Source organism: Canis lupus, chromosome 17 (assembly GCF_003254725.2).
Source record: "Canis lupus dingo isolate Sandy chromosome 17, ASM325472v2, whole genome shotgun sequence".
NCBI classification, from domain to species: domain Eukaryota; kingdom Metazoa; phylum Chordata; class Mammalia; order Carnivora; family Canidae; genus Canis; species Canis lupus.
Window position 1 is genome coordinate 15,088,019 of NC_064259.1, and position 18,953 is coordinate 15,106,971.

General features: G+C 40.0%; 1 protein-coding gene across 1 annotated transcript; it reads right to left on the reverse strand.

Annotated features, from left to right (window-relative positions):
- Nucleotides 1–565: 565 nt before the first annotated feature.
- Nucleotides 566–18,341, reverse strand: LAPTM4A (lysosomal protein transmembrane 4 alpha). The gene is made up of 7 exons (XM_025454581.3): nucleotides 17,736–18,341; nucleotides 9,735–9,855; nucleotides 6,360–6,436; nucleotides 6,132–6,254; nucleotides 3,238–3,333; nucleotides 2,583–2,681; nucleotides 566–1,237 (listed from the first exon to the last, which is right to left on the reverse strand). The coding sequence occupies exons 1-7, from the start codon at nucleotides 17,844–17,846 to the stop codon at nucleotides 1,163–1,165; spliced, it is 702 nt and encodes a 233-aa protein (XP_025310366.3). The 5' UTR covers nucleotides 17,847–18,341; the 3' UTR covers nucleotides 566–1,162.
- Nucleotides 18,342–18,953: the final 612 nt, after the last annotated feature.

An 18,953-nucleotide genomic window follows, 5' to 3' on the forward strand; every position in this document is an offset into this window, starting at 1 on the left:
CTTTATTTTGGTGGTGGTGTTTATAAAAGTGATATTGCAGCCAAACAATTCTGTTCACCCTTTGAGAAATGTGTGAAATACGCTCATGTGTCTACATGGTAGATGTGTATAAGGCCACTACTGCTACATTCTTAGCAAGATGCAAGGTGGAATATTTTCAGGAGAAAATTTTTAGTTGTGTGGTCTATAAGCCACAGTTCACTTGCTTTCTCCTTTGGCTTTCCTCTGAAGGCGAACTGATGCACTTTTAAATTATTCTTGAATTATTCTTGATGAACTCATTACCTAAATACTAAATCTCCACATAAACCACAGCTTGCTACCCTCATCCCATGATTTTTCTAACAAAACATCAATATTAATTTCTGGCCTGTGATTCGAGCATATCTTCACCATAACTTTAAATAATATGTGAGCTACGGACTAAAGAAATGCCTTCTAATTAAGTCTGCATTGTATTCTCCAAGTGCCAAAAGACCTGACAGTCTGAGTTTACTGTAATGGAAAATGTTAAGATTCTACCTACCAAAAAAGGGTAACAGATTTTTTTAAAAAATGACAACAGTCAATATTTAAGAGATTTATTAAAGCATCTTATCACAAAGATGGAAACATACAAATTAGAAACATGCAACCGTCATTTTCCACAGTCAAGTTAAAATGTTATATATTTTTCCTGTTTTCACAGCTGAAAACTTCAGATCTTATACCTAACTCAGTCACCCTGAATATTTAATTCATTCTTCCTGAAAGTATCCAGGGTAGCAAATAACCAAAATGCAAACTATTATATAAAGAAAGTGCAAAGTTAAAAAAGAAAATGTGTAGAGAATACCCCCTCCCCCCCTTAAAGGCAAACAATGGCACTTTGCTCTTGCTTAACCTAGATTGTCTCCAGAAACTATTAAAATGTAATAGACTTACCAAAATAAAAAAAAACAAAAAAAACAAAAAAACAAAACAAAAACCAAAAAACCCCAAACCTGACTTCCTGACTTTGAATAGATGTCCAAAAAGCTTGTTAGTGTTTAAAAATAAATGCTTAAACAAAGGAAACTGTATTTTATATCAAACAAGTTTGAAGAGCCCTGTATTGCAGCATTCTGTAAAATAAACAAGACAAAAAGCTGGTATAGGGTTTATTGACAAAGGCAGAATTTCTTCAGGCAGGTATGTAAGGAGGTGGTGGCTCTTTCTCAGGCATCTTCACGGCCATTTCATAGGTTGGCAAAACATACTGAGGAGAGAAAAAAATATTGGACTTAAAGCACTTAAAATTCTACCTGGATGGGATGCCTGGGTGGCTCAGTGGGTGAGCTTCAGCCTTCGGCTCAGGGCGTGATCCCGGGATCCGAGATCAAGTCCCACATCGGGCTCCCTGCATGGAGCCTGCTTCTCCCTCGGCCTGTGTCTCTGCCTCTCATGAATAAATAAAATCTTAAAAAAAAAAAAAAATCCTACCTGGAATAATTCAGCTTTCAGATTTAATTTTTTTAAATAATGATTTTTTTTCCAGATTTTATTTATTCATGAGAGACACAGAGAGAAGCAGAGACACAGGCAGAGGGAGAAGCAGGCTTCCTCCTGCCAGGAGGCGCCTGATGTGAGACTGGATCCTAGGACCCCGGGATCATGCCCTGAGGGGAAGACAGACGCTCAACCCCTGAGCCACCCAGGTGCCCCCAGCTTTCAGATTTTAGCTGAAGAAGCTGTTAGCTGAAGAGTTCCCGGGTGTAGAGAGGACTGGTAATGGAGGGGAGCTGTCTGGTCTGAGACTACTAAAGACCGAGGGATGGCGGGGAGGCGGCAGAACTTTGCTTCTGAACAAACAGAGGCTACTAGGAAGCCCTGACGGGAAAGGAAGTAGGTGGCATGGCTCTCCGTGTGACTAAGGACCAGTGCCTTGGGGGCTGGGAATCCAGGTTAAGGGCACCGCCGAATCACGCTCAAGGGAGCCTCCAATAAATGATGCTGGATCCTGAATTTCATCAGAATCTATCATCAGGCACTTTTATCATTTCCTCTAGGGTAAAAGGGCACATCTGTGTAGGAGTGCCATTCCAACCTAAGTGACTCCAAGTGTGACAGACTGGCCCTACAGGGGTCACATATATATTCTGCTGAAAACCTAGAGAAGTTAATACAGCAGTAACTAAAGGCCCCTAGAAGTAGATCTCCCCAAAGACTCACAGAACCCATCTCCCCACAAAAAAACCAGTTTCCGCTTTTGATCACGTGGATGTTTCTGAAAGCAACACAAGCTGCACATGATGGCACCCCATCCTTAGAAGTTCCAGGGGCCAGCATGATTCACAGGGCCACTTCCATCTGATCTCTCCTACAAAATGCAACCCCCTGCCCCGGAGACAACCTAGGAGTGAAGCTGAATGAGCAGTGCGGGGGGGGGGGGGCGGGGGGTGTCTCTCACCTCAGTACCCATGTTTCCAAAGGGAAATGCTAAATCTTGCAGATGTAAGCTACCCACGCCCAAAATCATATGGCATTGAAGAGGAAGTCAAGATCTAGGTTCTTGAGAATAGTCAATGGCTACTGAAGATTTAATATATTAAAAGGTCATTCACCTGTGGGGGTGCTTCAAAGGCAGGGTACACGGCAATCTCTGGCATGTTTCTGTTGTTGATGTATTTATAGCAGTTCCAAACACAGTTGATTAGATAAGCCTGAAAGAATGCAAACAAAATTTCCATACGCTAGAAACTCAACAGATCACCTACTCTAAAATTAAGGGGACTTATGCTTTCCACCACATGTGCTCTAGAGAGAAGGGAACAGATACCCATTTGGAACCTAGCACAGGCCAGGCCAGGCCCTTTTCCTACCTGCTCCCACTTAAATATCCCAAGTTTTATTGACAGTATTTTACAGAGAAACCATAAATGAGGTTTCATTTCAGGTGCGGTAACTACTGTGCTGCAAAAGAAATTCTCTCTGAACCTTTGGAATTCTAACAGATTTTCAGTCAAATCATGAACTAAAACATGAACTAAAATAAAATCATGAACTAAAAATACGATGTTCCTTACATTCAGGAGGATCCTGGCCATTTCCAACCTCTCTCTGGAAACAAGAGGGAAGACATCCCCCCAGATGCTATCTTTACTACCGTGTCATAATAAATACTGTCCCCTCACTGTGAATGCTAAAGAGAAAAGGCAAAAAAGGTTTAGACAGTGTCACAGTCTAACTGGTCGCCCAAGTATTTAGTCAGTAACTCACCTTAAAAATAATGAATAAGGCAAAGAACACAAGAACAATGAAGAGGAGGCAGCTGGAGTCCAATGCCAGGAGGTCATCTTTGTAGGGAAAATCAGGCTATAAAAAAGGGAGGTGGGGAGAAGAGGTGAACAGGCAGGGTAGAGAGGATTTTTAGGGCAGTGAGACTATTCTGTTTGATACCACAGTGATGAATATACATCTTTACACACTTGTCCAAACTTACAGAATGCACACCACAAGTGAACCTAGGGTAAACTACGAGCTCTGGGTGATAGTCATGTGTCAGTACAGGTGCATCAACTGTAACAGATGGACCACTATGGTTTGGATGTGGTCACTGGGGAAGGTTGAGGGGTGGCTCTTTCCATTCAGTTTTGCTGTTAACCTATAACTGCTCTAAACCATGAAGTTTATTAACACACACACACTAAAAATTCAGCTATGGCACTTGTACTTTATGATAGTCTAGAGAGCATCTTAAAAATACACACAAAAAAGGGCACCAAAGTCAGAAGTGATTTTTAATAAAAACTTATAAACAGCACTTAACTCATAGTACTTTTAAGCCTCATCATCATCAAAGCACGCCACTGAACACTTAAAACACATCTGAACACTGCTGTCCAAATTGAGCTGATCTTCTCTCTACTTTTCACTATTCTAGATCTTTCTGGCCTTTGGAGAAACACCACCTCCTGTATACAACTGCAGATTTGTCCTTGGGTCACTAAGTCAGGAGGTGCTAAATCTAAGTTCCATGGGTCACTGACTCCTACCTGGTAAAGTAATTTTTCTAAAAACCAATCATCAATCTCAACGTTCCTCAGAAAGGGGCAAATAGAAGGAACATCCCTGGTTATCAAAGCAGGCAAGACTCTGATTTACTGCAGACCTACTACATTCTACTGTGAAGGGTCAATTTTATTTACTTAAATATTTATATAGCATTTACTGTGTACAAGGCAATTGAGATGAGTTCCAAAAAGGCATTCTCAAAGAATAATTTAGGATTTACAAGCTGGCCAATAGTAAAGGTACTTGCCAGTATGAGAGACCAAGTGAATATAACAGAGGGGAGAAACCACTGGAGTCTAAAAGAATAGTAAAAAATTCATTCTAATGTTCTCCTTTAAAGCTCATCTAATTTTTAAAATCTGATGTTTTTAATGGAAATGTCAACACAAAGGCCCAAATAATTTTCCTAAAAAAGCAGCATGCAAAAATCCCAAAGGACCAAAAAAGTATGCACGCACCAACTCCAAACCCTAGCTAAGTGTATCCTTGGGATACAATTGTTCTTTAAGTTTCATTCATAAATAAAAAGACAAAACTGAATGAGACCAGCTCATGGGGAAATGCTACAGCTTTTATTCAGAAGGTTTGCAATTTTTCAGCCAGACATGACAAGAGAGATCTAGAATGAGGAAGCTTCTACCACTGCCAATCAAAACACTAGACCCTGCCCTCAGCTACTTCTCTCCCATTAATCATATGCTGCTTTGCTTCCTTCCCTTACTCAGTGCCAGCTGCCATGGTCACCTTTTAGTCCTCTGACTACACTCACCATGTTCCTTCCAGCCTCAAGGGGTCTCTGTGACCTGGAACATTTGCTTCTGTATTTGCTCTGTCTTAACTCCTACTCAAGACTCTTGCGCACAATTCAAGTCTTGCTTCCCAGCCCAGGTCTAACCCTTGTGTGACATCTACTCATGCAGCCCACACTTTTCCTTCACAGCTTTTTACCAGTTTTAATGCAGTAATTGTCAACTTTCTAACTCCTTCACTAGCAAATAAGTTCTACTGATGTATCCCAAGAACCCAGCAGAGTGCCATCCACATAAGAAACAACTACCAAATGTTTTCTGAATGAATGAATGATAAATGTGGTCTTATGCAAGATGGACTAGGCAGGAAATATGAAAGTGGAGAGAAAATTCCTAAAAGACAGCACTTTTGAAATGAACTTTCGTTTATCTGGACTCCATGCATCCTTCCAGACCATACCCCGGCCCACAGAGTTCCCATTCGCTTCATCATACAGCGCTAATCTAAGCTCCACAAATGCTGTCCTATGACAGTTCTAGGTCATTATCACAGATAACCTCTTCATTTCTTAACTCCTCCAATCCATGGGCTGCTCCTCAAAGAGAGGGAAGCTATGCTTACAGGTACACCATTCACCAATGATTTGTCTCAAATAGAGGAAAGGATACTGTAAGTACTCAAGTATTTGCTATGGATGCCTACAAAGAAAAAAGAGGAAAAGCAAAACCAGCATCCAGCTTTGTGCTGTAGCAAGCTGCTAGAGAGGCAGAGCACACCCCCAGCAGCCAGAGTGGCCCCGCCCAGCTCCTTCCTGAAGAGCTACACTCGCATCTTCAGCAACCAGCTGCCAGAGCTCTGAACTGTCTGTGCATATCTGTGCTTTACCTCCATTTATTCTGTGCATCCCTTAGCGAGATGTGCCCTTGGGTATCAGAAAAGACTAACAAGATTATTTGGGGGTGGGGGTGAGGGTTTGGGAACAAACATTTACAATATTTCAGCTTACAAAAGATTTCACAGGAATGCTCTACTTTTGAATAGAGGGGGAAACCTCTAGAGCCAAATTATTACAGTATGCTCAAAACAAAAGTTCAACTACACCTTATGTTCTTATGACATCCATCTTTAGAGACTTTTAATACTGGAATATCCACATGGTATGGCAAGAAAATATGCTACTTACACCTTACTGGTTTCAACACGGTAGTTAAGAGTAGTAATGATTATTTTAAAACACTTTCAAAAATAAGTAGGGTAGATTAAAAATAGTCCCTAAAGCTAACTCAAAATTTCAATTTAAATATTTTACTTAAAATAAAGAAAAAGACTCAGTTGGCAAACACACTTACTAATTGATCCAGATACTCTTTGATTCTTGGCAAGTAAGTGAGGGAACCGATAGCAACCAGGCAACTGAGAACGAAGTCAAAAAGCCGGTAACAGAAGAATGGGATCAGCCAACCCACTTGATACTGAAGAAAAAAATAACAACCACAAAGTCACAGCACAAATAAGAAATTATTAAGTACCACTCGATAAAGGTCAAACTCTAAAAGTCAAAAATAGAGGATACTTACAGAAATTGCTCCATATACCAGCATTGAACTGATAATAAACATAAGAACAGACACAGCAAAAAGAACGCAGGCATTATCTAAGAAAACAAAAACAAAAATCTAATTAAGCCACTTACATAATAAAAAGAACAAAACTCTTCATGACAAAATCATGTTTTCAAGCTAGCTTAAAAAAACAAGTATTTTCAAGATTGGCTATGAAATAAAAAATCTAAGACCAGGCATGTTAAAAAAACAATCTGTCTCAGCATTAAGAAACAATGTTTGAAGAATCTTCACATTTGTTTTTCTTGTTTATTAAATTGGCTACAATTCACTGAACTCTGATCATCAGTCACTCAGCTAGGAAGACAGATCTCTGCCCAGAGTCTTAGAGTCTGAAGGTGTGCAAAAAGAGAATGATAATCCAATGTAGCAAGTGCTACAACAAAAGCAGAATCAGGAAGAAAATATGGAAGAAAGGACACAAGTTGGGTCTTGCAGGCTGAGTCAGAGTTCAACAGGAGGGAGAGGCTGGTACTTACTAGAAACACACAGATGTAATAAATAGAGAGTGCCACAGCTGCGCCTCTCTGGCCTCAGATAAAATACATCATCAGAAATTCAAGGTTCTCCACTAACAACCTCCTTGCCACCCCAACATATGAACTCACTACTCCCTGTTCCTTCCAAGATTTCTCTGTGACTTTACAGGCCTCTTTCTCAGGTTGTTCCCTTCTTCTACATTACCCAAGTTCATTATTTGTCTCACAAAACATCTCAACATTACTAAGCCACATATGACTTGAGGTTTTTTTGTTTTGTTTTGTTTTAAGATTTTGTTTATTTATTCACGAGAGACACAGAGTGGCAGAGACATAGGCAGAGGGAGAAACAGGCTCCCTACAGGGAGCCTGATTCGGGACTCAATCCCAGGACCTGGGGGCTCACAACTTGAGCCAAAGGCAGATGCTCAACCACTGAGCCACCCAGGTGTCCCATCGACTTGAGTTTCTTAACACAGATCTAAAATTAATTCTTAAAAAAAAAAATAAAATAAAAAATAAAAAAATAAAAAAAAAAAAATAAAATAAAATAAATTCTTTGACTTTAGATAGATTATTAAGAACAAGAAGAGTGTTAATAATAATGATTAGAATAACTGCTGAATATTCCCACTATTAGACAAATGTCATGTATCATCTTGTCACTTGGCAGTACAAACATCAGTATCTGGCAATAAATTGGGTAAGAATAGCCCTCTTTAGATTTTTTTTTTTAGAGGATATAGGATATCCTCTAGATGCTCTGTAGTAAAATAGGGGAGAAATGGGATGATGGGGGAAAAATACATATATAATACCTAGAATAATAAGAGATGCTCCAATATCTGTGAGTCAATAAAGCAAACAAAATATGAGGGCTAAATACCCATATATGAATCTCAGGTTTCCAGCCACCACCACATTCAAGAACCTCCTCCAGGGGGCCCCAACTGTTCACCCATTACCAAGGTAAATGTAAATAAAGTTAAATTCATGACTGAAAAACGGCTTGTATGTGTTGCAAAAGCATTTCATACATATTGAGTGGGATATATCCTGTTTAGCTGATTAGAAATAACTAACCATGAACCTTATCATTTAAAATGAGCTGGCAAGCCAGGATGCCTTCTAACAATCTGCCTTCAGCTCAGGTCATGATCTCAGGGTCCTGGGATGGAGCCCTGTGTGGGGCTCCCTGCTCAGTGGGAAATCTGCTTCTCCCTCTGCCTCTCCTCTAGCTTGTGCTCTCTCACTCACTCTCTTTCTCTCAAATAAACAGTCTTTAAAAAAATAAATAAATAAAATAAAATCACCAGCAGGCCAAAGATCAGAACTCAACTTGCCATTGTAACACTGGGTCCGTGGGAAAGTCAACTTTCCACTTCCAAAGAGACACAAACTACCATATGACCAAGAACTATGCATTTTTACATTCTCTCAAGCATCGGGGCTTTGGCACAATTGCAAGCAACGTAAGTATGATAACAAATACATGTGATTCTCTCAACAGCAGGCACAGCACTCATGCAACATGCAGGAAACCCGTGACTTCATCCCTGCAGCTCTAGCCAAGGCAGCCAGTTCTACAGACCTACATGAATGTCAACAGCCATCAATCTTTTTCTACACCTTGATTTTAAGAGAAACACATACTGACACTGCATCCTGAAAAAAATGCTGACATTATCAGGTTTTGTATAATTTTACAGCCTAAAGTACCAAAAATAGCCATTAAAAACTAACGTTTTATTCATTTTTGTATTTTTATTTTTTATTTTTTTATTTTATTTTTTTGTATTTTGATTTTTAAATAGAAATAGACTAACTCAGGAAGAAAAAAACCGACACCACGAGGGATGTTTCTAATACATTCTTGGTTATTTATTTTATCACATTTGACAACAGAATTAAAGGATTATAGACATCTGAATAGACAATCAGCAGACTCATTTAAAAAGCCCTTAAAACAGTGTAAACAATTTTAAGTGTTCTCATACTACAATGTCAATAGATGGCCACAAAACTCTACTGAATCCTAGATACAGCAGTGAGCCCTATGGACAGTAAGTTATTTGAATTAACCAAAATTTTGTTTAAAAAACTTCATAAATTTATCAGAGAAGATCATAAATATAATGAAGCTCAAGAATTTATAATAAGAGCTAATAACCTAAAAATATAACTTAGATCCTGTAATATTATAACTATACACAAAAAAACTCAATATTTTTCTGAAGTGAAATTTTAAACATGCAAAAACTCCACACTGAAAAGTTTGAGGCATAATTTTCTGTTTAAGCACTAAATTTCTAACAATTTATAATACAAAAACTAGAATTTTTCTGCACCTGTTTAGAGAAAGATAATGAAAATGCTGTCAAAGAATAAACAAGTTTAAAAAGGTAATTTCCACAAATGTCTTCTACTTTTAACTCCAACATTGTCTTCCTTCATCTAAATGATAGAAATATGTTTAGAATTGTGACCCTGGAAGGATATCAGCAAATATTCCAGTAATTCATATTCCCTATTTTCCTGTAACCTTATCTGCTCGCCATCCTCTACTACATTTGCCAGCTGACCCTAGAAGGCTCACAGGTCTTTTTGTAATTCCTTATCATCCCAGGACTGACAGGAATCACGGTACACAATGTATATTTCTCAAGAAATCTTCTAGTAGTCTGTAGCATATTCTGGCCGGAAGTTCTCAATTATAATTCTCACTGGATATCTTTGAAAAACCCATAAAAATACTTTCATGCCACAGCAAGTAGAATAACTTAAATATAATCAATTCTCTAAATATTTTGTGTGTATAATTAGCAGGAGATATTTTCAACTAAAAACATACCAGCCATTCTCTCAGATGAATAGTAATTGCCAATGACTTCATATTGAATGTTGACAGCTGGCATTGAGTTTGGATGAGTTACTTCCACGGTCAGCAAAATTGCCATCAACAGGTTGACCACCTGAGAGAGATAAAGATGTTATCAATTATATTAATCAGGAAACCATCTTCAGTCATCTTCCCATGTTTAAACTGTTTTTTACTTGAAGTAACAAAGAGAAAATAGAAGCAGACTACCTATAGATAAAATAACATGCAATACCACTCTAAAAATAGTTGAAAAATAGTATTTCTTGAAGAATAAACCGAAATGTTTCAGAGACAAGATGTGTTGGCTGAACCTGTGTTAATAAACAATAGGAATCATTACAAATTGTGTTCAGAGTTATGTATTTATTCATACACCAATCTAAGAATTTCTGGGCTTGAAGAAACTACAGCTCATCCAATATACTCATCCAGCAGAAAAACAGAATACCCATCAGTTAAACATATATATGTAATCTATCAGATAAGCCTGACACTCCTCCACATTGTGTCCTAATGATAGAAAACTATTTTCTCTTAGACCTGACTCAAATGCTTAAGACTTTCCAAGATTTTAACTATGTCACTTTGACTATCACCCACTAGCCTTAATTCTACCTTTTGAGATCATGTGCTCTCCCTTTTGAGTAAATGCTCCTCTAACACCTAAGGGGAGTGGACATGAGCCTCCAAATATTCTTTTCTAGAATAAACATTCAGGTACTTAAACCATTTCTCTAATGGTTTAACACTGTCCAGCTACCTCACTACTTCCTTTCTGCTCTCCTCTAGACACACGCTCCAGTTTGTTGGACATACCATTAAAATGAGTTAAGATCAGCCTGGTCACAGCATATAGGGATCTCGGTTCTTATAGCCTAAGCTAATAAAGTTTAACCTGCACAGCCTGAAATGGTACTGGCTTGATAAATGGAATGTCATATAAGAGTAACTCCCTAAACCCCTTCATTCTTTTTCACATTTGATTCTGCTAAGCTACCACCTGAACCCATACAGTTAGATTCAGAGGCCCAAGCATAAGCCTTTATACATTCGCACTGGAATCTCATTATATTCTTGCCCATCAAGATGTTCTGGATCTAGATTCAGACACCCCACCGATTTCCTATCTCTTTTAGCTTCCAGCATTTGAAAATATGATCAGCATGCAATCAGTATCTCCATGTCAGTCACTAGTAAAAGAGAACTGGACCAACCACAGGAGGTATCCAGAGGTTGTCCTCTTTGCATTAATCAGAAATCTTTGAATATAATTCTTTATCACTTTCAGAGAAACATCTTGAGTTTTTGTCAAACTTACTGCTGAAATTCCATCATAATATCTGATGTATTTTCCTAATTTAATCTATTAAAAAAAAAATTCTCATGCCTCTAATGGTTAGTGAATCCCTACAGTATCCCAGGAAGCACGACTTCCTTGAGATGCTCAAGAACAGTCCTGTTAATGATTCAATACAGAAAACCACCTGGATTGGAGTTAGGCTTCCTATTTAAAAGTTTACCAAATCTGTCCTCTCCCTTTGTGAAATTTGAATATTTGATACTTTTAAGATATATTAGAGCCTTATCATCAACAGTACTTTAAACAAACTCTATTATGTAGCTCTCTTGTTCATCCTAAGCTCATACAACTAGGTGATAATAGTTTCTCAGTTGAAGGCACTTCATATTCTTTAAACAAGCAACCCAAGTTTTATCATTCAGTAAGATTAGGGGATCTAAAAAAAAAAAGATTAGGGGATCTAAACAATGTCACAATATCAAATTCAGAATCAACTGACATTTACTGAGTCTATACTATACACCAGTTATATTTACATATATTATTTCACTTATTCCTCACAACCACTGGTGAAGCAAATATTACTAAAGCCCATTTGCAGATGTGGAAAGTTAAGCGAAATAACTTGTGATGAGTTCACTGAGCTAATAGAGGATAGAGCTAGGATACAAAGCTGATTTTTTAAAACAACCTGCTTCATAGCACATGGTTAGTTATGTCTATTCCTAAGCAACTCCTGTTTTGAGGTCTTTCCAAAAGAAACTATTATCTAAGGTTATAAAATATTTATACTTTACTGTCCAAATAAGTATGTTTGGTAACATGCATTTTCCCTTGCAATGCTCCAAAGCAAAGTACTTTACTTTTCAACTCCTGAAAGGTCTTACAGAGGATAATCATACTCGCAAGGTGGCTCTCTAGTAAGGCTGATTTTTTCCCCCCATTTTCACTGCAACGGGTTTTGGCTACCATGTTGTGTATGAGTAGGAGCTCATACAACTCGGGAAATTAATTATTGAACAATTAGATGTATCTACTGAAATCTTATAGATTCTGCGTATTGAAATCAGTTTGAAATCAATTCAGCAAAGTATCCTTTGTTAAACACAGTACGGTCTTAGTTAAAAAGCTCTGCACAGTAAAAACATTCTCTTATCAAGAGAAACACACAAACTAAATGAGTAAATGAAGGAAAAGACACAACTAAAATACTTAGGAGCTTAATTTTTCTCTTCCTAAATACTTTATTGCATGTTGGACTTATAAAAATCTGTTCTCTTACATGGATAAGCCAGACTCATCCACTATTATCTTCTCTTGTAGTATTAGTAACACTTCAAGTTTCATTGCACTGTCACAACCCAGCGTATTAAACAAAAATCATAGCTCTAATCAAATGATCAAGAAATGATAAAATAAATTGCAGTGTTATTTCTTTAAAAGCTCAAACCATTCTTCAAATCTTCACTGAGTTGTATTTCATTAGAACTTCAACTTACATTTTAAAGCATTTTCCTGGAAAATCCATCCTTGTGATCTTAAACTGAGCACCTATCTTAAACTGTGCTCCTATTTAGGCCCTGTGCTATTTACTTCTGATGGGTCAGTATTTTGACTAAGTTCCACATAGCATTTTCCAAAAAATACATAAAATCAGCTTTATAGTCTTGCAATATAAAATTTCTGATATACAATTTCTCTGAAAATAGCAAGTATCTTCAATTTTAGGATATTTATTCCCAATTGGTTTTTTTCCCTTTAATTTCAGTAAAGAAAACAAAAATGCAATTAAAATAACTTCTAAAGCTCTCAATATGGAGGGTACTGAATATAGCAAATATGTTAACGGCATGGGCAGGCATACCATTCAATGTAGAAGCAGTCCTGTAAATTTATTGGGTCAAATTATATGGTTTGCATTATTTTTGCAAGCCTTTTGCATACCTTGTGTAAGTGAACAATTACAAAAACCAGAGTGTAGATTTTACTTGTTACAAAGGAACAGTTATCAGACTCCTGGAAGTACTCAGCCTCCAGAGAGGAATTCCTCTTTGCTTCCTCATCTCACTGCCACACCCATTCCAGAAGATTCTTTGGGGGCTGATTTTTGTTCTAAATAATTATTCTTTAGGTTCCCACAGTATATTTTGCCACAACCCAGCACAGGCTGAGATTATAATTAAAACAATGTATGTGCTTCAGGGCATTCTGGTAAGGGTTTCATAGGCAGAGTATCTCCACTGGGAGTGAGTCAGTGAAGAACTGTCAGCAGATAAAGATCAAAATGGCCAATCTTTAAAAATTATGTTAAATGTTTCACATATAAACTTTGTTGTTTACTGGTATGTGCAGTTACAAATGAATTATTCTTACTATTTTGGGGATGAGACAATTAATTTTACAAATGTCTTATGAATACTTCAAATGTTCTAAGTAGCAAGCTAGCTTAACTATACACTTTTATAGAGTAAGATCTATCAACTTTCTACTTCAAGAACATCTTGTAGGGGAGAAAAATAATTACTAGTAATCATGTAATAAGTAGTATTTAATAAGTACATACAAGTGGTATGTAGAAACTTTTCCAGGTACACAGTGAGGAAACCAGATCTCTCTGGCTGGGAAACAAGAAAAGCTTTACCAAGATAACATTTGAGCTGACCATTAAAAAATTAAACAGAACTGGCAAAAAGTTAATAGTCACAGTTGGGTGATGAGTAAATGGGAGATGTTAATACCACCTCACTATTCTTTATATTTGAAATTTTCCTTAATAAAGTTTTTAAAAAGTGACAGGGAGAGGGAAGAAATAGTACATGCAAAAGTACTGAGGCACAAAAAAAAGTGTTTGAGGAAAGACAGTAACTCTGAAATATAAATAGGTTATACTGTTACTTAAAGGAACCAGGAATTAGGGTTGGAAAGGAAGAGCTTGAGGAAACCTGTCCTCACTTCTCACACAGCTACTGAATTTCAGACAGACATTTTATGTCTGAGACATTCATGCAAAATCAGCCATATATATTAAGTCTTTCCAAGACCTATAATTATTACAAGTGCTCAAAATGTATTCTTGGTTTTAAGATTTTACTTGAGAGAGGGAGAGAGCTCTAGCAGGTGGGAAAGGGAGAAGCAGGCTCCCTGCTTCTGCTTAGCCCCTGACATAGGGCTCAATCCCGGGACCCTGGGATCATGACCTGAGCAGTAGGCAGGCAGATACCTAACCAACTGAGCCACCCAGGGGCCCTTCAAACATGAAGGATGCCTCCTACCGCCCACTTGTTAGCCTATTTTCAATTATTCAATGAACATTTGAACTTATGCTATGTAACAAACTTGTTTGAAATCATATGGCTTCAAATTTTATTATTATTTTTATATATCTTATTTATTCATTTGACAGAGAATAAGGAAGAGCACAACCAGGGGGAGTTGCATGCCGAGGGAGAGGGAGCAGCAGACTCCCCTCAGAGCTCGGAGCCCGATGCAGGGCTTCCTCTCTGGATTCTGAGATCATGACCTGAGCCGAAGGCTTAACCAGCTGAGCCACTCAGGCGCCTCTCAAATTTTTTAATAAATAGAGAAAACAATTTGAGGAATGCTAGAATTTAAACTAGAGCTCATTCTGAAATTTTGTATTACTTAACTAGAGATTATGCTTCTTTCCTATCTAAAACCCCAAATGCTAACGCCTCAGGGCCAGTACCTCTCTCATGCATAAAACTGGCTCCAGCTTCTTTATGTACTACTGCACTATTTAATACCACAGAATACTTTAGTATACAGTGTCAAAATGGTGTTAACAGTAGACCAGTTGCCAGAAAGCAATGTCACTGTATCAGATACATTCACAGTACCTGGTCTTGGCCCAGCAGGAGGGAGGGCTGTCCCCTGCACCCCCCAATCCCAGGTTTCAAACAGCACAGCTGCAATCTGAAGATCATAAATATCTTCCCACTTGAAACTAAGGGAGTATCTTGACAAGGTAATGGAGGATGCACATAACATTCTACCTCCCTCAATCCCTTATTACTTCTTAGTAAAGAAGCTTCTAGCAAGAAAATAACAGTTTGGACAAGTCTTCTTTGATTAGAGGCATTATACTACACTTTTGTCTAGGTGGCCTTGTTCTCCCAAAGGTTACACGTCTTCCCAACTAGACAGTATTTGTGCTTATGTTGCTGTGGTATTGAAGCTACACTTTTGAAAGTCACCAACAAATTCCCAGCCTTTTCCCAGTCCTTCATCCAATTAGAATCTGATGTTACTAATCACATTTTCCTCTCTTGTCACTGTACCATAAGTTTCATTTTTGTATATGTGCTCCAGAAATCTCTGTAATACCGTTCCCCAAGGCAGAGCATCATTTTCAAGACAAGGAACCTTTGAGAGCCTTTGTGTGGCAGGTAATAGAAATACAAAAGACAACACATGGTCCCTGCAATTTATTCTGTATATCCACTAAAGCCTTTTACATTGCAAATCATCAACAAGTCCCTTACTTAAGACAGATTGATTCTAGCAACTTCTACTGCTCTGTTAACCCAAAAGTCCATGCAATATAAGAACAGCTACGGCCTCCTTCTAAAATTGCAAAAACTAAAGCAGGGAAAAAGGGAGAGATGTAAACTGTTTTCACGTCAAGTGCCTCCAGTGGTGAATAAATTTAAACTTCTCACTCCCTATAAGAATAAATATCCTTACTAAAGTTTTTCTCTCTGCATTTTGGGTTTTGCTGTATATAACTAAAAATTTTCCCTGCTATTCCTTTCATTTTTATGAGCTGAGCCCATAGCATTAAAAAAAAAAAATTTTTTTTTAATCTGCCTAGAAAAGACTGGAAAGAAATACAGCCAATTATATTCAGATGGTTGAAATTGGGATGGTGGTTATTCCCTTGCGAAGTTAGAAATCCTTTGTTCTGTGAATGGAGGGAAGGGTCTGAGAAGAAACGGGAAGATTAGGTTTGCAGGCAATGAGTCCCAGCTGGGGACCCCTGCACCACTTTCTCAGTTCAGTAGCAGAGAGGAGGGTCATCTCCTAGGGATGAGGGGGACAGGGTTGAGTAAGAGGCTTGAGGACCCTAAATATTTGAATGATCCATTTAGGGGAATGGAAGGCAGAGCTAAAGACAAAAGAAACTGAAGACCCAGACCCTCAGCAAAATGGGGAAGAGATAAAAGGAGGTTAGAAATATAATACTGCTACTGCCGTTAATTGATTAATTTAAATCAGTTAGAATATAAAACAAGAAGGAATTTGGGGGGAAAATCTGATATACCAATAAAATGAGGTTTCTGACTATGAAAGTACAGGAGATATTAAAATAAGCTTAGAAACAAGCAAATAAGCCTACACATTCAAGTTTTATTGTTTTTAATGTACATCAATAAAGCAAAACTAAAAAAAAACAAGGTGGTCAGAAATAATCTGAGGGCCAGGTAGTCCCCTCAGTGTGCGCCGTGAAACCGTAATCTGCCTAAGATTATTCTCATCTGGTGTTTGTTCAAACAATAATGATTTCAAGGAACTGGGTAGGGAAGTAATGATAACAGGCAAAAAGAAATGTGATACGCTTTCCCTTTTTTTTTAAGCTTTTCCTTTTTTGTGTTTTGTTTTTGCAGTTCACAGAAGTTAACAGAAACCATACGGTATCCCTGCACCACAACCCTCCATACCGAAACACAAAGACAACAAATTACAAAGTTGTCAGTGAAAGCAGCTCATCAAGTCAACAGGATGAGAAGTTTGTCAAAGCCTCGGTGAAATCATTATAGCCTAAAGCTATTTCCAACAGTCACAAATTAGTTTCAATGTGTACGGGTCCTGGAGATGGTGGTTAAGAAATCACAAAAGTATTACTGTCAACTTGGTTATGACACAGAATGACATAGATCTTGGAATCCAGGAAATGGCTAGTGGATGTGGCCAGAAGAGAGAAGGCTCTCAATAAAGGGCTCTTAAAAAAAAACAGAACGAGCCTGATACAAAAAGCGTCCAGAAGGCAGGTGGGAGTGTAAATCCTGGCAAAAGGCACCGCCTCCAAGAGAATCCAGATTCGCAACAGAGGCCTTTCTGCCTAACACATCACAAACACACCGTAACAAATAACGTCCGAAGCCACAGGCAACTGCGTTTACAGAAGGATCTTTCCATTTCCTTTCAGGCAAAACAACGTCGAAAGCGTCGCATTTCTCAAGGTCCACTCCTAGTTGTTTTGTAGGGAGGGAAAAAAAAAAAATCCCAGGGAGCATAGGTGGGAGCCGGTGAACCCTTCTGATCACGGAGGTAGAAAAAAGAACCGACACCAGGTAGTTTCCAGGAATCCCCAAGAAACCCCAGTATCCTCATCCCTCCTTCCCACCCCTACCCCTCTTCCCCCGCCCCGCCCCCGCCCACAACGCCCCGGCTCCTTCCTGCTCCGATGTTCTCCTCTAATTGGAGCCGAGGAACGATCTCCCCCTTCCTACCCACCCCACCCCCACCCCCCACCCCCGGCCACATTCTCCTCCCTCAAAGTTACAGGAACCTAAAAAAGTCCGCTTATGCCTTCCCGCTCCACCCAACACCCCGCTTCCAGGCCCACCCCCTCCGTCTGAGCCCGGGCTCCCCCACTTCCCGCTCATGCGCACTGCCCCGAGCCCCAACCCTGCTGCCCCGCCCGCCCTTACCATGTACCAGGTCCCCAGGATGATCGTCCCGGTGCGGACATGGCAACAGCCGCAGCACCGGGTGCTGTAGAACCGGTCGCTGCGGCTCCGCTTGAAAGTCATGGACACCATCGGGAATCCCACAGGCTTCGTTCTAGGACGGGCCCCTGACAAACGCTTTCCGCCCAGAGGTCCAACCCAGATAGCTCCGCCGCAGTCTCCAAAACCAAACGACGCGTCTTCAAGCCCGCCCCCGGCCCGGGCCCCAGCCAGCTCCTTCGCACCTGCGCACTGAGTGCCGAGCGCCGCTCTCGCGCGACCTCGGTTTACCCTTCTTTCTCCACCTTCCCCGCACACAGGCCAATGGAAGAGCAGAAAGCGGGGTGGACGTGGGCCCTGATTGGAAGACCTTGGAGATTGACAGGACGTCACGCCCAATCAGAAGTGCGACTCGCCTTAGCGCTAATGGATCCCCGCCTCTTACGCGAGAGCAGGGGCTGGCTCGTAGGCTCGGAAGAGTACGGAGTAGCCTGGTAGTTTACCATTCCCGGGGCGAGAGGGGCAAGAAAAGAGGCATTTAGTGAGTAGACGCAGGGACGAGATCAGTTGGTGGCAGAAAATGCGCACGAAGGGCCTTTTCTGAGTGATGTCTCTGCCACGTACTGCTTCGGAGGCGTCACGGGACCGCGCCTGGTCACGTGACCGTTTTGCGCGCTGCTCGATTATTTGGCTGGCCGGGGGCGGGGCCATCGGGAAGGGGCGGGGCCACCGGGAAGGGGCGGGGCCAGTGCCCCCTCCCGGGCCTCCTTCGCCGCGGGAGTGGGAATTGGGGCTTGTGGGAGGAGTGCAGGTTTAGGTTTCCCCGTTCCCTCGCTCTGGAGGCTCCTTGCTGGGAGCAATTAAGTGCCATCAAACATTTAGGCAACTAAGAGGCAAGAAGATTGAGGGAAATAAAAGCTAAAGTGGAGGAACTAATTAGTTGCTGGTTTATACAGAGAAAAGTGATTTTTTTATCGGGAAAAATTGAATACGTTGAAACGGACCGACAGATCGCGTACTACGGGGTGCCTTCAGTGGAAAACCAGCCACGGGGATCCCTGGGTGCGCAGGGTTTGGCGCCTGCCTTTGACCCAGGGCGCGATCCTGGAGACCCGGGATCGAATCCCACGTCGGGCTCCCGGTGCATGGAGCCTGCTTCTCCCTCTGCCTGTGTCTCTGCCTCTCTCTCTCTCTCTCTCT